The sequence below is a fragment of the Dermacentor variabilis genome, chromosome 2 (assembly GCF_050947875.1).
Source record: "Dermacentor variabilis isolate Ectoservices chromosome 2, ASM5094787v1, whole genome shotgun sequence".
NCBI lineage: Eukaryota > Metazoa > Arthropoda > Arachnida > Ixodida > Ixodidae > Dermacentor > Dermacentor variabilis.
The window spans coordinates 121,478,248-121,500,641 of NC_134569.1; the positions used below are offsets into that span (position 1 = coordinate 121,478,248).

General features: G+C 41.8%; 1 protein-coding gene across 1 annotated transcript in view; it reads right to left on the reverse strand.

The window, feature by feature from the left end:
* PolA1 (DNA polymerase alpha catalytic subunit) overlaps positions 1-22,394 on the reverse strand; it is a 132,345-nt gene that overhangs the window by 72,906 nt on the left and 37,045 nt on the right. Inside the window, exons 15-22 of the mRNA XM_075681901.1 lie at positions 20,157-20,273; positions 18,679-18,763; positions 15,318-15,472; positions 11,215-11,328; positions 10,122-10,291; positions 7,241-7,370; positions 5,976-6,089; positions 1,008-1,113 (exon numbers count right to left, since the gene is read on the reverse strand). Of these exons, the coding sequence (XP_075538016.1) occupies positions 1,008-1,113; positions 5,976-6,089; positions 7,241-7,370; positions 10,122-10,291; positions 11,215-11,328; positions 15,318-15,472; positions 18,679-18,763; positions 20,157-20,273 (991 nt within the window). The remainder of the gene's footprint in view (positions 1-1,007; positions 1,114-5,975; positions 6,090-7,240; positions 7,371-10,121; positions 10,292-11,214; positions 11,329-15,317; positions 15,473-18,678; positions 18,764-20,156; positions 20,274-22,394) is intronic.

The window sequence follows — 22,394 nt, forward strand, 5'->3', positions numbered from 1 at the left end:
AGCTTTGGATTTAACATTGTCCATGAAAATCTTATGTGACCAGTGCGCCAGCCGTCCCATTACAGACGCATTAACATGGACTGTGAGTAGACACGGACGGAGTGGGGATATTGTTCGAACTTACCGTGGCTCGCCTGATCTTAGTATCTTCTATAGTTAGTAAGCAACACTGAACCTGACAGTGAAAAAGTGTCCGCCCTTTATCATTGGTGCTGAATGTTTGACATGCGCTGTGTTTAAGATCATGTAGAGTGGTGTAGATTGTGTAGAGCGGACCATGCATGTATTGCATGGTTCAAGGTTTTGCCTTTTGCGCAGATTGGCCTTAGCGAGCTGATGACAACCCTCAGAACGCACCTGCTATAAAGATGGGAAAGTCTTTCTGTTTTTTGGAGGAAAACCGGCAAGCAAAACTTTCAAAACAATACAAGATTGCCATGAAGCACAGTAAGGCCTACTATTAAGCTGAAAATATTCAGTACAACATAACTTCTCTATTTCTTAAGTTTCAAAGAAGAAGAAAAAAAAACAAACTTGATTGCATTCAATAGACAATCTATTGACTGCATAAAAATTTGAGAACTTTCATATAGAACTGAGCTGTAATCAATGCTGACATAGTAAATTGGTGTTCTTTATTAAAGTAAGAGTTAGCTATACTGTACAGCTTAATTCCAATGTTACTGATGGCCAGCAAGATTCGTGGTATGCAATGAGAGTAGACTAAGGTCCCTAGCATGTGCAGCACCTGGAATTTTTCTTGCACAAAATTTTCAAGCATTACTCTTTGTGGTAACTTTAGTGATATTTAATATTCAATTCAATATTTAGCTTGTTCTTTTTATTTGATTCAAAATCTACAATTCAGTATTTATACACCCCTACTAAAAGCAGTACTTGCACACAAATAAATAATATTGTTATGTGAAGGCACTTGCGCATGCATGCAAGCATAAATATCACAGATACAAAGAAAAAAAAAAAAAGGAACAGATTATGGGACTCACCTTTCTTTGGTTCAAGCACCAGGCCACCAGCATAGGAAGGGCCCTTTTTAGATTTTTTGCTAGCAGTTGTATGTTCAGCTTCCTCATCTTCCTCATGGGTATGTGCCTTGTGAAGAAAGGTAATAATTAAAATGAATGTACCACTGGGCTGGTATAACGTAAACTATTGCTATCTGCTTTTATTCTAAATGTGCCATTATCCTTCCTTCATTGGCCAAAATGACTTGAGCTCCGCAACCCTGGTACTCAATAAGAATTGAAGGCATTGTACACCATAAATCATTAAGAAAAGTGGCAATATTAGAAGTAATACACTAAACACCTTTGCATCAGCAGTGCGATGTATAGTCAAGCTTCAATAAATGAAACCGCATTTGAAGCAAAATTTGGTTTATTATACAGCAGACTTCCATTAATTAGTCTCTGGTTAAATAGATTTTTCGGCTAATTTGATCCCGACCGAAGGTCCCGGCAGGTGCCCATACATTTTTATAGCCTAAATATCAAAACCGACTATACCCACATATTTCGAACTTGACTGGTCTGCTTCGCCGCAATACAATCATGTTATGCGGTGAAGCATACCAAGAATAGGAAAGGGCCACTGTCACGGGCCATAGTACACGTTTCTTGTAGTGAATTCCAATGGCAGATTTGGAGTGGCTGACAAACTCTGCATTGGAGCATTCCGCTACGGTGGAGGGCAACAGAACGAAATCTGCGATTGAAACACAGGCACTCCTGCCAGAGCAACAGGCAAGGGGCGTAAGTGCACATCCGCTTATGAAAGCACCCAGCATTCCTCGCAGTTTTCATCATTTTCGGTCTTTTCGGCTTGAACTCGTTTGTGTGTTGTGTTTAGAAGTCTCGTGTTTTTTTTTTAGCCTCCTGCACTCTAATGGAAGTTACACCGCATGTGAGTCAACTTCTCTTGTCCACCATTATTGTGTCGGAAACATCGTATACGCAGCGAAGCCCATGATCAGTTCATTGGCAACACAGCAAGACAGCCTGAAGTGCCTTCGGAACTGCCTTTCATCAACAACTGTAAAAGCTGTTAAAATGCGAACTTCCGAAAAGGAGTCGTCATTACCTATTCATACGTATACTGGTGAATGATGTTGTCGACAAAACGCACCAATTTGGCTCTTGGCTGGTGGACGAAAATGATGTTGAAAGCTTGCTTCAATATACTAGCTTCCAAAGCTTCTTTGTCGCTCGAGTCCCTGCTGGTCGACTCAGAACTTGAGCTAGATGAATCATCGCTCTCCACAAGCAGTAAAAGTGCAAGTTGACGATGCACACCCCACCATTTCTTCCAAGAGACCGTAACTTGCGTCCACGGGCGCGTGCACGCCATAGCGATATGTTGGCTGTGGGTGGCCTGACATCAAGCGACTTCCGGTCGACTCCGTAAATTTTTGAGGAGAGCGCTGCTGCGTGGAGTGGATCTAGCGGCGGAGCTGCTCTCAGTACGCCAATGGAAGATACAGAAAGAACTCTCAATCTGCCAATGGAATAGACTTGCTCTGCATGGAGCAGAAAAACTACTACCGGAAGTGCTCTCAATCTGCCATTGGAATTCACCAGTAATTATGCAGCCACGCACGTGCCTTTTCTAGTCACATTGCGAGAATTTGCACGCCTAATAGGCATACTGGCACCCATTCAGTACTGTTTCCCACACTGCGATTTCAGCCCTCACTTAGCCCATTATGCACATCACGTATATGAGACCGTTAGCGGGGCCTAGTATATGTTCCTTAATTATGTGTGTGTGTACGTGCCATTCACCAAGAAGTGGAGAAAAAGCGTATGTGTTTTGGGGAAGCTAGCGAAAAGGACGTTGGTAAAATGAAGACACCGAAAAGTCGAGGGGACATTTAAGGCCAAAAAAAGAGTAGGGGCCTATCTAAAACTCTTAAGGGGGGACGCGGCTTTTCGTATTGCGAAAAAATGGGCAAAAAATTGATCTTTTGAAAATCCCATTTTCAGTTTCTATAACTCTTTTTCTATCTGATTCTGAAATATCATCCCTATAAACCACGTAGTAGTGCTCTAAAATATTTGTTTAATGAGCCAAGGTGGCAAAAATTTCGCGGAAATCAAGAAAGATTACCGTTTTTTAAGCCACAATATCTCCGGAACAGCGCAACCGACTGCCGCCATCTTGGTCTCGTTAAAAAGAGCATTTCTCCGCCTTCAAATTTGCCACTTCAGCTATCTCCTCCGTACAGAAACAAGCACACAAAAAGCAAATGACTGAAGGTTGTGTCGGAGTCTGCGATGGGTCGCACCCGCCACAGGACTCCAGCGCGGTTCGCCACTGGTCCAGTGCTCACGTCGTCTGCTCGGCCCTTTGCATCTCACGAGTCTGGAAGTCTCCACTCGCCGTAATCTCGAGGTGTCAAAATGGGCGCTACGCGGACATCGCAGTAGGGTGGCCGATCCCCTATGTCTGTGGACGTCTCAGACCCGGGGGCTAAGCATTCCGAGCATCGACGATGCGAACTTCGCGACCAAGATTCGTAAGCGGAATCCTCGGACATGCGACTAGGCATTTCAGCAGTTGGTGTTTTGTAATTTGTGACCAAGCACATCGCGCACAGACATCTCGGGCCCTCGCCTAAGCATATTGTGCAGCGGCGCCTCTGACTGCGCGACTAAGTACATTAGCATCGGCTCCTCGAGCCCTCGTCTAGGCATTTTGCGCGTCGGCACCTCGGACTGCACGAATAAGCACATTGAGTGTCGACTCCTCGAGCCCGCGTCTAGGCATTTCGCGCGTCAACACCTCGAACTACACAACTAAGCATATTGAGCGTCGACTCCTCGTATTTGCGCCTAGGCATTCCACGCGTCGGCACCTTGGACCCACAACCAAGCATATTGCGCGTTCACTCTATTATCATATTGTCACGATAGTTCGTAATAATATCTATCATACCACCCCTTCATAAAGAAAACCTCATCATGAGCTCTGTTCACTAGACCCCTTGGGCTGGCACAGATACCTGGCTGCAGAAGTGATCGAGGCACCATACAAAAGTACAATTCTAGAAAGCACCCAGCAGCTGCACATCTATCACTGGCTCTCTGATCGTAAGTCCCACAGCCATTGTCAGGTGAAGATGACTTGGAAGGCGACTGACACTCATAGCCTTCATTCAGTAACATGGTCAATTCTACCAAAAGAAAAAGCCTCACTGATTGTACTGGAGACTTATTAATCAGGCAGCCTGCAGGTACAACACTGAAACTATATTCATGCCCACACAGAGGTCTGCACCTCGGTTTGAAACCCAGGCACTATGCTCTTTGTAGAGCAGCGGCAAAAAATGCCATACAAAAAAAAAAAGGGGGGGGGATATGAATGCACACCAGACTAGAGGCCACACGTACCAGAAGCCCTAATTCACAAAACACCCGAAAGACTACAAATTTGGTGCCTTTTAGAGAACTGAAGAGAAGGGGAAACTTTGAGATCGTTTTTCTCAAAACTAATTTTTTGCCTTTCTGCTCAATTTCTGGAGCTGATTTCTTTGTTATTGTTTAACATATTTTAACTCCGTTTCTTTTTGTCATGTTCCTTGGGCTAAACTGCAGGTCGTGACATTCTCGCTTCCTTATCTTGACCCTTTGTAAGTTTACGATATGGCTATTCGTCTACCCCGAAAGTGTGCTTGATGTGAAGGTAACTTAAAAAAATGGCACTCCAAAAAATTTGTGTTGCGAAAAAAAGAAAGCAAGAATGTCACGACCTTCAGCACACATTTATCTATGCAGTCAATACTTAGCAAGCCTTCTATCACGTTTTTTAAATTTCCCCAGGCTCTCCAGAAAGTTCGAGGAAGAAAAATTCTGCTCAATACAATTTCATAAAATGTTCTCAAGACATCACTCTAAAACTCATATCACTCAGCAAACTTATTAGGCATCTAGGTTCTAATACTGTGACCGAAGACAGGACATGTGTGAGCGTAAATGAAGGAACACAAGCTATGTCCTGTAACAATGGCACCTTTCCCTGTTTGGTATGCGCCACCGAATAACAAAGCTGTATTGCGGCGAAGCTAACTTTACAGTCAATATTGCTAAGTGAATGAACAGCATGTTGTGGCGTTTTCTGGCTTTTGTTTACTTCAACCCAGCAGATAATGAAGTTTCGTTTGTCCCGTCAGGATAAAAAAGAACGAAAAACGGAAGTCGACTGTATTGAATATTTCTTCTAAAACAACAAACAAGAACTGTTGCTTATAAATAAGCAGTTAGGGTAGTGCAACAGAGTTATGAACGTAAACACTAAGATACAAAAGGCCATGGATGGCCACTGATATACTACAAACCAAGCCAGGTTAAGACAAGCTTTTTTCGGAGATGAGCCCTCTCTGCTCATTGATGACACTAGTAGCCAAAATATGTATTTCTTGTGTCTAATGACTTGAATGTAAAGAGGAGCAAAGTCAATACTTTTGCAGGATTTTCGGCTTATCACTGCTGATTTGTACGTATAGTATTTTTAGACACAGGCACAAATTTCCTTCGCTGTAATTGATAATGCATTAGTTTCCTCATTACTGCTTTTGTTATAGTGGCAGCACACTCATTGAAAAGAATTGTGGCCAATCAAGTGTTATATTTACATAGTTTTATTCCATAATTCGTTATATCAGTGTTCATTCTACCAAAGTTTGACTATAATAAATAATTGAGTAGACGCCCAATGAATTTTATGCCCCTACTCGAACACTTTGAAGCCATCTATGGTGGCTTTTCGTTCTGACATTCCTTTCCCTTTATTGTCATGGGAACCAACAAACTTCAAACTTTCTGCAACATGTCTATTAGCTGGTTGTGACATCCAGTGCCAGTGCAGTTCGCACCTTTGCACCAAGAGCCAAGCTTATTCTATAAAACCTGTTACACATGCTGTATTTCCCACATTCCAGCAAACAGCTATAGACATACCTTAGGACCTTGTTTTTTGAACACCTTGTCAGGGCATATGTAGTTGCGATCGCTGAATGCGTGCAGCAGAAGGTATTCATTCCTTTGTGATCGGCCTCCCAGTAATGTCTTGGACTATAAGCAAAGAGTGGAAATCGTGTAAAGAAATGCAATGTAATGTCTGCTGTAAATAATCACATGCAATGGCACACTATTTGGTTTATTTATTTAAATTCCCAGAACTCTAAAGGCCAAGTGGTGTATTACACCAGGAGAGAATACCATTCACACAGTTAATACAACTTCAAGAGGAAAAAGGCAAGCATTAAAGGCAAGCATGTGCGCATCCAGCAGCGCACATACTTGGGCTGTATTCTACGATGACCACTTTCGAATATGTTTGCTCACTTTTGCAATATTTCGCATGACCAACGCAGGACTCACCAATGAGTAACATCGTTCTTGGCCCTGTGACAAGACAGCACGCTTGACACTGTGCCAAGAATGCCGTTGCTTGTACATGCGGATGCTTTTTGCTCTGATCACGTGACATCCAGCGAAAGTGAACATGTCCCCAATTGTGACTATCAAAAACTACGGCAAAAATTTTTTTCTGGCCGCTTGTGGAGTAACGTAACTTATTTTCTGGCGAATCTCGTATTTCAGACACCCAACTAATCAGAATTTTGGGCAGTAGAGTCAGAATTATCGACCGGCAACTCCATATAGTACCTGTGTTGTGATTCACCTTTCTCAAAATTCTAGTTGCTAGAACCAACATTTGCAGGCAGCAAAAGTCCCATTATGAAGAAGACAAAGAAAAAGGCATGGCAAATAGAGGGAAACAGATGCAAGGTCTAAAGACAATGGTGACAATTTGCTGCAATCCTGCTTCCCTATAGGTAACAACGAAATGACAAATGTGCGACGGTTATTTTTGTTGGTGGCATGTAAACTTATAATACCTATGTTTCTGAAACAGCATGAAGATAAGTAAAGTATTTAAAATGCTGTGATTATAACATTTGTCATAATTAGAAATATTATCATCAACCCTGTTATTGTTAAAGGCATAAAAAAGAAGCCTTTCTTTTGCGCCCAAGGAAGCTAAGAAAACTTCGTTTCAATTTGAAAACAGCATACTTAAAGTTTAGTAAGTATGACAATTGTGCATAACAGAATTCGCTTTTCTCTAGCGCATGCAATTCAAGCAACAATAGAAGGTGAAAATCACAAGCGCAAAAAGTTGCAATAATATTACAGCAGCATTCATTTATTATACTTACCATGACATTTCCAGCAATGTTTGTTATTTGCAATGCCAAGGGAATTGCATTCAGCTCGCTGATGACACGCAGGCAGTTGTCGGCATCCATCATGGTCAGCTTCACAAGGTTAAACAACTGGCCAGAATCTCTAGAGAGTGAGAAAGAAATACGATGACCTTCTTCCATTTCCTTTCCTACTTTGGCAAGTATGATCAAATAAATGTTCTCTTGACATTCAGAAGCCTGGCAGCATTAACCTTTTCTAGTTTCATTTTGATGCGCACGCTGGCCTTCCAAACGTGATATTGTGGGATGTGAAGTGCTGCTCAACCATGGCTGCAGACAGTTTTCATTGTATGGCAACTATTGACGACGCCAAGTGGTTGTAGTAGCTGGACAAAACCACAGCAAGTGTGATGCATCTGCAAGCTTATCGCTTTGATGGCACAATGGGCACCTCAGGGTGTCTACGAAGTTTACATTTCCAAATTTCCTGAGTTTTCCAGGTTTTCCCTGAGTGGCTCTGCGAAATTCCCTGACTGACACAAGCTTGTTTTATGTCAAGACAGGCTGACACCTTGTTGCCCAATGCTGTCACTCTCTTGTAGTCATTATAAAAGATAAACAAAACGACTTTTTCCAGTTTGAATAGTAAGGAGTAGCATTTATTTTATTCAAAAAGAAATCAGAATGGAGGGGTTAGTAAAGTGCACAGAAAAAAAAAAAAAAAAAAAAGAATACCACTTTTAAAATGTTAGTAAGACTCATTGCTAATCGAATTGAACATTATCAAATACGAATAAAAAGGAGATCCATGTCGAAATAAATATTTTCGAATATCCCCTTCAGTCACGAATTATAAATGACTGTCGATACACGCATCAAACATAGATGTTGCTTGAGACTCCACTGAAAGGAACAAAATTACTCTTATAGCATTTTATTATGAGTCATTGTAATTAGAGTAACTAAATATTTGAATAATTTAAAGTCAGTCATGCTACGTTTCTTCATAAAAATGATTAAATCCCCTGCTCGAGTCACATGCACAGGTTATTCATTGGCTTCAAGCATGTCAAGAAAGAAAAAAATATATATATTTCGCGGTTGCTACCAACATGCTCCACGTCAAATGTCACGTAAAATATGGTAGTGCCTTCACCAAAGCAGTACTCTGTAATGATACACATCGCTTTGAAGTAAAATGGAAGTAATTAGGTTATCTGAATGTTCAATAGGCTTAATGTTTGTGCTCTATTCCTTGCTACCAGTGCACAGAAATGGCAAAAATAAGCCGCGTCCAGAAATGAGGACAGCCTGACCTAAGGGGATGTGAGCTACTTCTATCAACTGATAGCAAGCTCATTGGTACGAGGCCCTAACTTTGTCGCAAGTGAGATTCTTTCTCAACAGCTGGTGGGTCAGCCTCAACTGTCCTGACATCTTTAGAATAAAAACAGGAACAGTGCAACACAGGACGAGCGAATAAACAGGAAAGAGCGCTGTTTACAGGACAAGAGTCCTGTTTACTCGCTCGTCCTGTGTTAAAAAACAGCGCTCTGTCCTGTTTACTCGCTCGTCCTGTGTTGAAAACAGTGGTCTGTCCTGTTTACTCGCTCATCCTGTGTTGCACTGTTCCTGTTTTTATTCTAAAGATGAACCAACCAGCCCCATTGAACCCATTGCTAATGTCCTGACATACTCTCATCCCGCGCACAACGCCTCAGTGTTGTGTTTCACTTCTTTTAAAGACTATTTTGCTTTGGCTGAGGGACACCTGCACCTCGGTGTCAGTCAACACTGAAGCTCTTTGAAAGAAGCGGCAGCACGCTTCCTTTCCTGTTCATTCCTCAATGCATAAGTCCTTTCTGTTCAAGTCCTCCTTCTACCGCGCATTCGTCCCACGGACCATTTGAGGAATCCTCTTGGTCAGTTTTACAGTCAAAGACCGATTTTTCAGACTCCCTAGAGGCCGCAAAAACGTCCAAAAATCAGGCAGTTCGAAAAAATCAATGCGTGACTTTTACTGCCCTTAAGGGCTTGAAGCGCCACAGGCACATCCGAAAGGCCTGCCAGTACACTTATTAGGCATATCGGTGCTCGTACTGTGACAGGAGATGGCGGGTAGACGCGTGTAAAATTAACGAATACATACTGTGTCCCGTGACAATTGCCCCTTCACACGCTTATTATGCTTCCATTGCAATACTTTCGCGTATGCTTCAGCGCATGACAATGCTGCATTGAGGCAAAGCTGACTTTCAGGACACGGCATTCTACAACGAGCCGTGCTTTTCGAGCTTTGAAGCCAATTGCGAGGACCACAAAGGCGGAGGCGGTGCCGTTGATGACAGTGGCGAATTCTTTCAATGAAAAATATGGCGCTGAACAGCAAGAAGCTTAACAGCGAACATCGAAGCACCAGCGGATCTGTGTGTGAAGGCGCCAGTTCAAGGCAGCGAGGTAATCAAAACGGCGGCAATGGTGGTTTTGATTAATGCTGTTTCGGACCTGCAGTCACGGCAAAAAGTCCGGAAAGTCGGACGGCAAAGCGTTCTTGCGTCCAAAATTTCAGACGTTCTTATACATTGACTCTATGAGGTACGCGGTGGCACCGTGAAGCTGTCCGAATTATAGGGCGCCTGGAAAGTCGGTCGTTCGGCTACAGTGCAAGATGATGTTTGCGAACCTAGTGATTATTTGCGAACCTAGTATGCCAGCCTTAGGCCTATGCAGGGTTAGCATCTAAAGAATAAGCAATCGGAATTCAAAGAAAAGCATTACTGTCGCATACATTAGGAAATGTTTTTAGGTTGCATTCCTAGATGATTATAGGTCCTTCAGTAAACGAGGTTAAACATGTCACTCTTTTGTCAAAGTGTCGGTCACAAAAACGTACCTGTACATGTCCAGGACTTGCTCTGCAGTGAGGGGCACATGTTCCTTATGTAACAGTGTCCTGACCAACTCGGACAAGTCGTAACTCTTGCATTGCACCAGCTCTCTGGCAGACACCTTGGCATCGCACACAAGGCGACCAGGAGTAATCTGCTTGTCGGCTGTCTTGCCCTGCACACAATTCACAAGCCTGTTGGCTACTGACTCCTCTACAGCTGCGAAACGTAGCACTTGTGCGTCTATGGCCATAATGCCACAGAAGTAATCGAACTACAGAAGATGCCGACAGCACAGTCGCTTTGTAAGCATGGAGCAAATGGTAGCATAAAGTAATTTCAAATTTAGAAGGCAACTTTATTAAGCATTTTTAAATGAGCACTAAAGAAGCACATCAAGTCCATTTAGATTGGCAGAGTAGTCCTTGAATTTGATGCCCAGACCACCACACTCATGATGCCAGTGTGCTGTCACAGAATTCCTGGTAATTTTACGTATTTTGGTAGTGTTTGAGCAGGGAAAGCTCCTAAAAGCTGCCAGGGTGAGCCTTTGAATACATTACAATGCAATACATATTATCCTTTTCTATTGATAAATGATTAACTAGCATCGAGCAGCCTCCCTTAAAATCTGTGCTATTATAGGATAAAAATGTTAAGCATAAGATATTAAACACAAAGAAGAGAGGATAAAAGAAAAGAACTGCATTGCTCTTGTAAAATTATGCCTTTTCACAATGTCACGATTAACTGCAATGCTTTGTATTAGAATGTTGCAGCTTCACGATCGACGCCCGAGGACATGATTGATATACAGTCGAAGCCGGATATATCGAATCTGAAGGGAATCACAAAAAAGTTCGATATATAGGCAATTTGACATATAAAATAAAAATTTTATACAGACCTTATCAAGGGAATTTTACAGCTGTTTGTTCTACACAATAATTCATTATATGTGGGTTCGACATATACGGATTCAACTGTATATAGTGATTAGTTTTTTTCATGCATCACATAGTTTTCCACTTTTTCTCAGTACCTCTTATGGGAAATATTTAGAAGAAGTAAGCGGAACAAAACTGTTTTTAATCTCACCAGGGCACCAGCATTTCCACGCTTCAACCGCCCAAGGCGGGACCAGTTTGAAATCTTGAGCGTAAGCATGCGATGAAGCAATACGTCCAGGTCAAAGCTCTGAATGTCGTGGCCCTAAGGCAATGAAAAGAAAAAGACGTTTATTCAAAATAAAGGCACCAGTACTAAGAACAAACCAAATACCTCACAATGCATGTTTCTTGTCATGTGTGAGCAGTTCTGGTTTACGCTGTCAGATGCATTAATGAAGTAACGATATGAGAACATATTCTTTTTTTGTCACCTTATTACATATATGCTTTCAGTGTCACATTACTGTATCACACCCTTCATCAATGTTACACTGGAGTTTATGTATTTGCAAGAAGTCAAACCTTTTGAATGGTGGCCGCCCTAACCTGCTGCTGGTACAAGCAAGCACAAAGCGACAACCACACATATGCGATATTCAAGTCATGAGACAGGCAGACCCTGTCGCGCTGTTGTGTTGAGCAACCCCGTGGTCATGTCATAGTAAAAGAGAGTGGCAACAAATTTACATTGCAGTCCAAATAAATGCAATCGTGTGCCTGTAAAGAAATCACAAATGTATGACAAGGCTAATGTTTTGACCAAGGTGTATTACGCCTAGCTTTAATATATACTGTAATCAGTAGTGGAAATTCATTCTATGCCAGCAGCGTGAAATGCCGTGGCGCCAGCTTGTGAGCAAAACTCAAAATACTTTTGCAGCTCGCTGTGGTGTCTTAGGCCAAACAGCATCAGAACAAATAAATGATCTCAATAATCCAAGAAAACGCCGATACCTTGTCATCAGCTTGAGATGAGATGAGGCAATGGGTTATTTTACGATTTATTTTTTTGCTGTCACAGCTGAGAGAAAGCTGCAAGAGTAAATCCAGATTGAAGCGGGTGAAGTGGTTGCTGCATGTTGTTGCACAATTCTGGCAGAAGTTATCACACAGACTGGGCGACAAGCGACAGCGACGAATTGCCCTCTGCGATGGCAAAACCTGTCGCTTGTCAACGCCTCAGAAAAATCGCGCACATGTGGTTGCGCCTTACAGCTGACACCACAAGGAACTGATCATTTGACTGCTTGAGAATATTATTAAAGTTTGGTAATGTAGGAAGTTTCAGCCTAAACAACAAAGAAAGGCACTTAGACATTTGATATATATATTCACATCTAACCTGCACTTTTTTTTCGATTAAAGGGGTCCAAAAATTGTATGCCCGTTAGAATCGCGTGTGACCATAAATCTGCGTTTTCACATTGCTATCGGCATTTCAAAATGGCCACTTCGTATGGGATTCGAGCCTAGCTACTGTGGCTTCCTCCATGTGCTGTAGTACGTGTGCTTAAGTTAGTCCATCATCCGTCTTCCCGGTCTTCTCATTTTCTGCATATGCTCTATCAGCATGGAAGTGCTGACTGCAAAGACATGCCGAGTTCATCACGATGCCACAATTAAAAGGAAAGTGATCACATGTGCGGAGATGGAAAGAAATCGGGCTGCATCATGGGAGTTCCTGAAACTTATGTGCAGGACTGGCACAAACAGGAGAGAAGTTCTACTCCGGCAGCGGCTACGTACGGCGCAGCTCCTATCTCAAAAGCGATCTGCGATCGAGACAGAGTGTATGTATCTAGGCGCACCGCACTGTGTTTTCGTCGCTTAGTTTGTGTTGAAGTGCGAGCCCGCACAAAGGTAAATTTGCTAGCTCTTGCTGCCACACTTCCTCACTCTAGCGTTTTGATAAAGAGTTTCTGTGGTCATTGCACAAGACGTGTTCATGTTTGCTTGTGTGTGCATGACACCATGCTTGTTAATTTAGTCAGTAAGTGAATGTTTAAAAGTTTATACAGCTGATAGAACTACTATCCTTACTTTTTATATAGCTGTCAACTAATTTGCTATTGCAACCGATGCTTCGCCTTTGGCGAAACTGCATCTTTTTTTATTTATCGCAACTTTAGCATATTGGGAGTAAATCTTTGTTCTTTCAAATGAGAAAGGTTGTATTTCTGTATAAAAGAATGAGGTGTGCAGTACCGTAAAGGAATTTTCTTTTCTTTGGTCATGGAAAACGGGTGCGCGTTACAATCGAGGGCACGTTAGAATCGAGTAAATATGGTATGTTATGACACTGTACATACAAGTAAAAGCTTTTTTCAATCAGGAACTTCTTAAACACAATGTTTTCATGTCTCAGCATGGTGACCACAAATTCTAATTTGAGCCTTATAGGCTAACATGCTGTGAACAAACACATTTAAGCATGATACTGGTAAATATTTCGGTGATATCATGACTGAAATCAGTAAAATGGCCTAACCATATCTCAGTGGCAAAGTGCGATAGAGAAGCATATCCAAATAAATTTTCAATGATTGAGTGCAAGAAACCTTCAGCGTTTATTGTGCAGTAAGCCATATTATTAAGTGAAGAATCACTTTAGATAGAGCCCGCCACGATAATGGACTACGTGAAGCATTTTTGGCACATGAAGACGCACACTAGTGTATAGCCTGTGCTGGCCCGATGAGCACACGAAGAGAGTAGCAATGCCAAGGCTGTTGTGGTCATCACTGTCCACCAAAAACTGCATCTTGAACAGTAGACAGGTGCTGTTTACAACATTTTGTAGCAGAATGAAACTGTAGTAACCAACAGCCGACACCAAGGTTTTTGCTTACAGAGAACTGATCAATTAAGGAATTTAATTTACGGTAAGTAATCTACTGTAAAACCTCATTCATTCGAAGTCTGCCGGACCGTAAAAAAATTTTCACATTAAGCAAATTTTTGAACAGCCCGATAATAATAATAATAACAAAAAATAGAAGTGAAAAAATGTGTGACACAAACAGGTCCCGTTTATCTTCCGTGTTAGCAGGACCAGAAGCTATAATTGATGTGGGACTGCCTGGTATGGCAGTTCTCTGCACTAAGGGTATGGATCTCCAGTCCGCTAATCCTGCGCAGCATCTCGGTTGCCATTGCTACACTCAACAAAGCTGCAGACAACGTTCAGGAAATTGGTAACCATTGCTAAAGTGGGCACGGGGGTGGGTGTATAATCATCCATGCCATTGCCTCCTAGCACACTGTCGGCAACTTCGTCTTTCATGTGTACAATGTCAGCATGTCTGCTTCTGTGTTCAGCTAGTCTGCTTAGGCCGTCACTCAGGCCACCGTCTTCGTGCCCTAGTGAAAACGCGCACGTGGCCGAGATTTTTCATGTAGTCAGGAATCGTACGCACACAACACACAAGCAGTGGAGAAAACTTGGCAATGCATGACATGCGACGTAGCTAGCATACAGACAGGAAAAACCAGAAATAGAAACGCAAAAGCGCCACGTTTATTGATGGTGACGATGAAGCTCTCATTCGCATCTCTTTAGTGGATGGAAACACAAAATTAACACACACCACCACGCAACACGGGCACTTCGCACAGCTGTACGGCTTATGAGCACCCTACATCGTGGAATCTAGCACTAACTCAATCTGTGGCTCCTGAATCGCAGCCCCAGTGAAGGCTCTCTCTCTGAGCCAAATCTCGATGGCCATGCACTTATGTACTGGAAGCGCGAGAACCATTCACTGTCACTAGATGGAAGCAATTTTAGGAGCCAGAAACACATCATGGCCACTGTTTTTCTGACAGCATGCCAGTCTTGGAGGCCACGACTTGAAACACAAGCTTTTTAAATTATCCATAATTCGCACTGGAAATTACGGGACTGCACAAAGTCTATGAATCAATTAAAATTTTCAAACAAACCAAGATCGAATTATTGAGATTTTACTGTATTATGTTTAGCATTTTAAGCAAAAGCCTGCAAACAGATACAGCAATGCACAATGGTCAGTGGACTGTCCGCACAAGACACAGGGTTCACAGGAAGATGGAGATGAAGTAATCGACAGTGGGTGAACAAGGAAAGCCCCTCAGCCTGGAGCCAGCGTCTTTACAATGGGACTAGACTTCATCAGCTGTTGCCCTGACAAGTCCCCTCTTGAAAGGTTCGCTCCAGCCTCAAAATGCAAACTAGCACATTATAAGAAAGAGCTAAGCAAATTTGGTACACACAATTAGGATGTCAGGGTCCAGCCGCTGGAGCTTTGCAATGAGAAAAGTCAGTAGAGAACGTTCAGAGTCCATCACTTCCAGAGAGGTGCTCTTGAAGTGAGCCACGTCAGTCATAAAACGGTATGGGAAAATTGTGCCAGAAGGTTTGCTGAGTGCTGTAATAGAAATGAAGAATGCTTTGCTTAAAGTGATCAGCTTTTAGATGAAACAGCAAGTGAATAAGTAAATATTGTAAAGTCAAACCTGTCATAGTCAGATTTGGCATACTGAATTATTGACTTCAAGAGACAGAGCAGTGAGAGCAGAATGCAAGATGCAAGAATCGTAATAACTTGAATATTGGAAATCACAGATTTTTCAGTTCAATTAGACAGAAGTGAACAAAACATGTCATTTTTAACAAGAGTTGCAAGAGCTGGACCACTATGATGCAGGGGTTTCGTATGACACTAAACCCAGCCCCAAAACCAGGGAACATCCTGAACTAGCTACTGACAGCAACGACTCTAAGATCGATCAAAAAACAAAGTGCATGTCACTCCCTCTTAACTGGAGCACAAATGCGATGTCTAGTCACAGCATATTTTACAGAGAAAGTTGATTCATCATGTGTGTTGTCCCCAGCGACACGAGTGCCAGCGTGGAAAGCCACTGGCAAGATGCCATTTCCCACCGCAGGGAGCGAGGGGAATGGGAAAACAGGAAGGTTGTCCATGCTAAGTGCTCCTCCACAACATCTAAACCTTCAGACCAAGGTCTTACATGACTGCATGTTCGTTTTGAAGAGCTAGTTGGCATTTAATGATGAATGCGCCCTCCCACTTGATTGGATGAGAGCTTTGCATCGGCACTTTTGTATCGGCAGTGAAAGTGAAACCACCAACCCCGAAAACAGGCGAAATAGGCAAAGAAAACTATTTGCTTTAAAATAAAAAAGCGCAAAGTGTTGCTGTTACAGTCGAACCCAATTACAGCAATACTTATTTTAACAATATATTAGAGATAACAATGAGCAGCCCTGGCAGAGTGAACTTTGGTGTGCACTCCCTATGGTAAAATAAACCACTTACTACAGCAGACTTCCGTTAATTCAATTTCTCAGTTAATTTGATCCCAACTGAAGGTCCTGGCCTGTGCACAGGAATTACTCTGGGCCTAAACCTTAGTTACTTCGATTTTAGTATTTGCCTTCGCCAAATAATTAAAACTTGACCAGTCAGCAAGCCTGCACCTTACCCCTGTGGTGACTCCAATAGCGAACCCTTTAGGGGCAGCATCTGTCTTGGAGGAGCTTGGGGAACAGTGAATGTGCTGAGCACATGTCATCTCCCATCAAAAATGGCTATTTTTAACCTGCCATAAGTAAGATTTTCAAGCAATAATCACTGCTGAATATCTCTGAGTACAGTACTTGCATGATTCTAACGTGCGTCTTTTTTTTTTTTTCAAGAAGATTGGCCAGAAATTGCGTACGTGGTGCAATCGGATAAGAAACCAAAACCGCTTTGCCAACATCCGTATGCTTTACTGAATATCATGAATGTATTGCACCGAAGCTGACTTTGAAACGCCGTGTGGCGAAGTAAACGAGAAGAAACGGGATTAACCGAGGGGCCCAATTTTTATTAGTCATGTCACAAGAAGCTTTCTGCAGAAAGGATGTTCTACATCCGTTGCCAAGGTCTGTGAACGGTGGCGCTGGCTTACACTCCCTGGGTTCTACTAGGAAACATAAATACCCAAGAAAGTGTATGGGGAAACGGCGCCGCGGTAGCTCAATTGGTAAAGCATCGCACACGAAATGCAAAGGTTGTGGGATCGTTCGCCACCTGTGGCAAGTTGTTTTTTCACCCACTTTCATTTACTTTAATTTATCCTTTCTTTATTGTATTTATTAAGCACAAGTAATTTTCCCTATGTTGTCCTTGGTGTCAGTGTTTATTGACTTCTCGTGTGGCGAAGTGTACTTTAAAAACGCAGCCGCCATTGTGCTGGTGCAATACATATTATACCCTTGCCCATTTGTTTTTCTTGCTAAAATATTGAGTGCTTGTTAGGTCTATATTTTGTTTAGGAGTTTTAATGTCATTTCTATGTTAGTTTTCTACTTCGGACTCACAGAAAGTGGGGTGTCTGTATGATTCGGGGCGAGTTAGAATGGGGTAAATACTGCGAAATAAATCAGCCATGTGTCCTGGCCTTTCTTCTGCATTGTGTTTAAATCAATCCGCCAAATAATTAAATTAATTATGTCGGTGCCACCAGGGTCAAATTAATGGAAGTTGACATTGCAATGTTCCCATGGCACATTATTAGTTATAACAATTAAGCCTGTCTACTGGGTGTCTGCACCCAAAGAAACCAATACAAGATCCTGGAAAAGAAAAGGAAAGCACGAGTCACTGCCGCACTTGCCGCATCCACATTGTGTGCCATGTATGTTCCTGGCACGCCTTTGCTGCATAGCCAGCCTCGTGCGCGTCTCCTTTCTTCACCTTCAAAACATGAGTTGGTGGGGTGGAAGGGAGATGGGAGGGAGAGGCGCACGAGGCTCACTATGTGGCAAAGGTGTGCTAAGTGGTATACACAGCCCACAGGTGAGGTAGTGGCTTGTGCTTTTTATTTTATTTTCCAGCATTTTGCGTTCTTTTTCCTTTTGGTGCGGGCAGCCAGTAGCCAGACAAGAACATTATAGTAAGCAGTTTGCGTATTTACTACAGAATGCGCACAAAAGTTATCGGTGTTGCTGCAGTTATAAGTGGGTATGACTGCACTTTCCTCTCTTTAATTAACATGTTTGATGTCGATAACCTCTGCGTTTTTCTGTGCAATCTGGTTACAACAATTATCATTTATAGCAATGAAATTTTCTTGGCACTTGAATATTGTTATAAGTAGGTTTGACTGCATTTCTGCATGGTTCCTGCTGATGACTCTGGAGATGCAGACTCCACTGCTTTTTTTGCTTTTTTGTGTCGCACATTTGCAGTTTTGAATGCTAGCCATCCCCTGGGGGTGATTTGAATTAACTGAGGTGCATCCAAGTGCCCCTGAGTAAAGTTTGATGCTATTAAATAATGCGTATGCTTGCTAGCACTGATGGTAAACCCAAACTAAGCGATTTTCTCATTTAACAAGAGTCAGATCAGCAAGATTTTACTGTCATCTCTTTTTTTTTTGTCATACATAATGTAGGAGCAGGTAACTCTAATCAAGGGATGGGTGGGTTGTAATAGACATGTTTGGTCAGCTGAGACTGGTTGGCCACTTTGGTTTAACCCGTGATAGCTGTGGCCACAGCTGCAAGAACAGCCTTCACTGGCAAAATTCAAGTGTTTTAGGTGCTTTATTTTAGGCTCACCGCAGAAATGAGTCTGATAAGGAGGCTGGGGCGCCTGCTTGTCAATGGGAAAAGCATGATGAGCCAGTACCGACACAGCAACAACCTGGAAAGAGAAAGCTTGTAAGTTTTAAAATGCAAATGAACTTCTGATAAAATTAGAGTACCATTAGTAAAAATGTTCCCGCACAACTTTCCAACACTAAAGTGTGAAATCTACTTGAGGCATTTGAGAGCGTAAGTGCAATATGTAATAACCTAATCTTGAATTCCCACTGGAAAATAACTATATTTAAAACACATGCTCCACATTTAGAGGGCAGGCCACAATGCTTGCCTTCTGTCTTTTTTTTTTTTTGCATTACTGCCTTAGGCAAGTGCAGTAATATACTTGCAACAGGATTCCATGTACATTGGTCAGCTGTAAAAGCCAGGCCGCATGCTTTGTCCTGTGGACATGTGCTAAAAACTCTCCTTGTTATGGCTATCAATCCTTTTAGCTAAATTCTATAACCACGTTTACCATTTCAGTTCTCCTGAAGTTGTCTGGCTAACACTCTGTACATGCGTTCTCTTAACTAACTAGCCTATTGCAACACCTCCAGTGGTCTTCACTGCAATTACTTTTGTTTTATACTATCATCAAACTTACATAATTAGAGCTCACAACGTGTTTCGCTGCATGGCCAGGTGACAATATTTGTTTAAACAGTAATGCGTCCTTATGAAATGCCCTGTGGAGGTAAAACTGTCCTTCATTGGCAAGAGATTATACGGGTACACAATAAAACATGTGATCAGTTTATCTGCATGCTGGCTCTAGTTGTTTCATGCCCTAAAAAAGATGCGTCAATGGTGTGTTTAATGATGACTACCAATGAAGCCAGCTACTGAATGCCCTATGAATTGCAACACACCATGACATTATCAGGGTCACTGCACCACACACACTCACAGAGCAAAACATGCTCTGGCCTGCGCAACACCAACATTAGCAAAGCAAATCATGACAATACATGTTGTGACAAGATCATATCTTCCTATCCAGGCTGGCCTACAAGCAACACACAATTTGTTATCAAATAAGGTGATAGCTCAGACTGCACTTCACATACCATCAGGATGCCTTTAAGGTAAATAAAATGAGGAAGTCACAGGTAAAGTGACGAGGAAAAGTAAAAAAGAATATGGGTAATAAAGAAAACTATGTAATGATGGGTAGTGATATTCCATTTAAGATTAAGGTGATGAAGTGGAGCTCAATAGGCTAGCAGTACACAAAACACACAAATGGTGGTTCAGAGGAATAAGAGGATGAGTGCCTAGGTAAGAGAGATGCAGTTGAGGTTGGCAAAGTATTAGACATGCGAGGATTAGGAGATATGTAAGGATTAGGAAACTTGCAGGCACAGGACAAGAGTAAGAGGAGATTTCTGTCATTTCCTTTGTACCGTGATAATGACAATTTCTAAGCCTTTAAAGCTGGTAGAATGAACAACCTCATTCTGACTTGTGACTGGGTTGTGGACAGTTCGCAGGCTCAGGGTTGCTGCAACCAGAGGTGGTGGAGCCTCTGCCTTAGAAACAACAACATCGTCTGGCTTGTTCAGTACAACCTGCAATGAAAGCGTAATCATAATATGACAAGCGAGTGCACCATTGATGATAAGCCAACCTCAAGTGCCCATGGGCTCTTGAACATTCAGCACTGATATATGTTGTGAATTATGATTGAACAGCTATAACTAAAGTAATGATAGCAAGCATGCTGAAGTGAATGAGTAAGCTATGTCGCAAAAGCCAATGACAATGATAACAATCAAGAGTGCTTATGACAGTCAAACTTTACAACACATGTGGGAGAAACAAGTGCAATAAATAGAACAATGATCAAGGATAACCACTTCAGAAGGGGAGGGAAATGAAAACATGAGATCAAGAATAACTACAAGTACCAGTAGACACCCTTAACGTTAGAACCTGTACTAAAGTGAACAATTTGACTATTTTGGGAGCCCTCATAGATACAGTGAAATTATTAAGGCAAAATGTCCTAGAAGACAAACAGACCCACAATCCTTTTGAGTTTATTTTAAGAGGAAGTCTACTCTAAGCAGAGGATTTTGAATATATAAGGTTTCAAATAGTAGTTGTTGATTATAGGTACTGATATTCAATATTTATGGACATTAATTCACAGCCAGATATATAGACAAATGCTGGGATTGCTGGCACCTGCTTGAAGCAAAGGTCCATGCAAGCTGCAACTGCCATCTGGTCAGTTCAAGCACCTGCAAACCTAACAAGCAATACTAAGATAATCGTTCAACTTCCCTCCTGAGTGGGAGCACATTTTTTCAAGTACAGAAGGCTTTGTTGGTGCAATATGGAGTGATTACTAGGCCATTATCAGACAGACAGTCTTTTGTATAACTTTCAGTGACCCAAATGAGCAGGCCTCATTTTAGGTGCATATGTAGATTTATTAGGTATCTTGATGCAGAAAATTAAAATTAGACATCTGTGGACCTATTTTTGTTTAATTATCTAATTTAGATGTACTCCTGAGGACATGTATTTTGTTCTTTCTCTGAGCAGTTTCAATTTTATATGATTTTCAATTTCATATTCACCCCTGAACAACCTAACCATCAATGTAGTCATGTTCAGTTGCTTTGTTTTGTTACTGGATCGTTGTCTTGACCACACAGACCACAGAGGTTTGGCAACTCCATGCACCCATCGCATAGCATCAAGCATCCCATTTGTAACATCAAGCATCACATTTGTAATTATACATCCTGAATTACACGACTTGCTGATCTTGTGATTCCAGCAAAGCAAAACTTTTAACGCTTCAAATTACTGGAGCATCACTACATTGCAATAGATAATGCCAGCACCCACAGGAGTAGTTATAAACATACTGCTATAAAATTAATAAAACGAAAGCCTAAATTGGAAGCTTATGACAATACCACTGACATGTTAGTTCACCAAGAACATTTGAGCACCTGTGCCTCAATAGCTAATAAGTTTTATATAAACAGACTTTACCGAAGTTGCAAAATGCAATGGAGATAAAAATGCACTTGTGATAGCCATGTATTTCCTCCTGAAATAATTTTCTCTCAATGCTTCGTATAAGCTAAGTTAATAAAAACTAAAGTGTGCTTTTCATTACTTCCTAGGTTTTTTTGTCTATTTTTGCCACCTACAAATCACTGGAATATTAAAGAAGTCCCCAAGGACACCCTTAGAGTGCTGCAGTTGCCATACAGCACCTGTACGCTATACAGTTTAACTGCACAAGGCAATGATGACATGCTCTGTTCTCTCCTTTTTCTGTGCTTTCAGGTTTGTCACTAAAAGGCATTTTTACTGCAGGAAGCTATATTAATGAAGCTTATGACAAGCAATGTTTCGACCGGGACAGAAACACAAAAAACCAATGCTACAAAGATGTAAGCAAGATGATAGGACAAATGCAGGACTAAAAGCAACTGGTCTGAAATACTGCGAGATATCTGACATGAGCAGAAGAGTACCAGATTATAAAACGGGCCATCTGTTCAAGGTCAAGATCTCAAAAGCAGCACTAAAAACAAGACAGTAGCAAGGATCAAGGCAGACAATGCAAGCAGTGTTCTCTGCCTGAGTTCTTGCTGTTGTCTTGATGTCTGCACTACTTTTAGGATGCAGAGGAGTAACACTACTACACTCACTTGTTCATGACT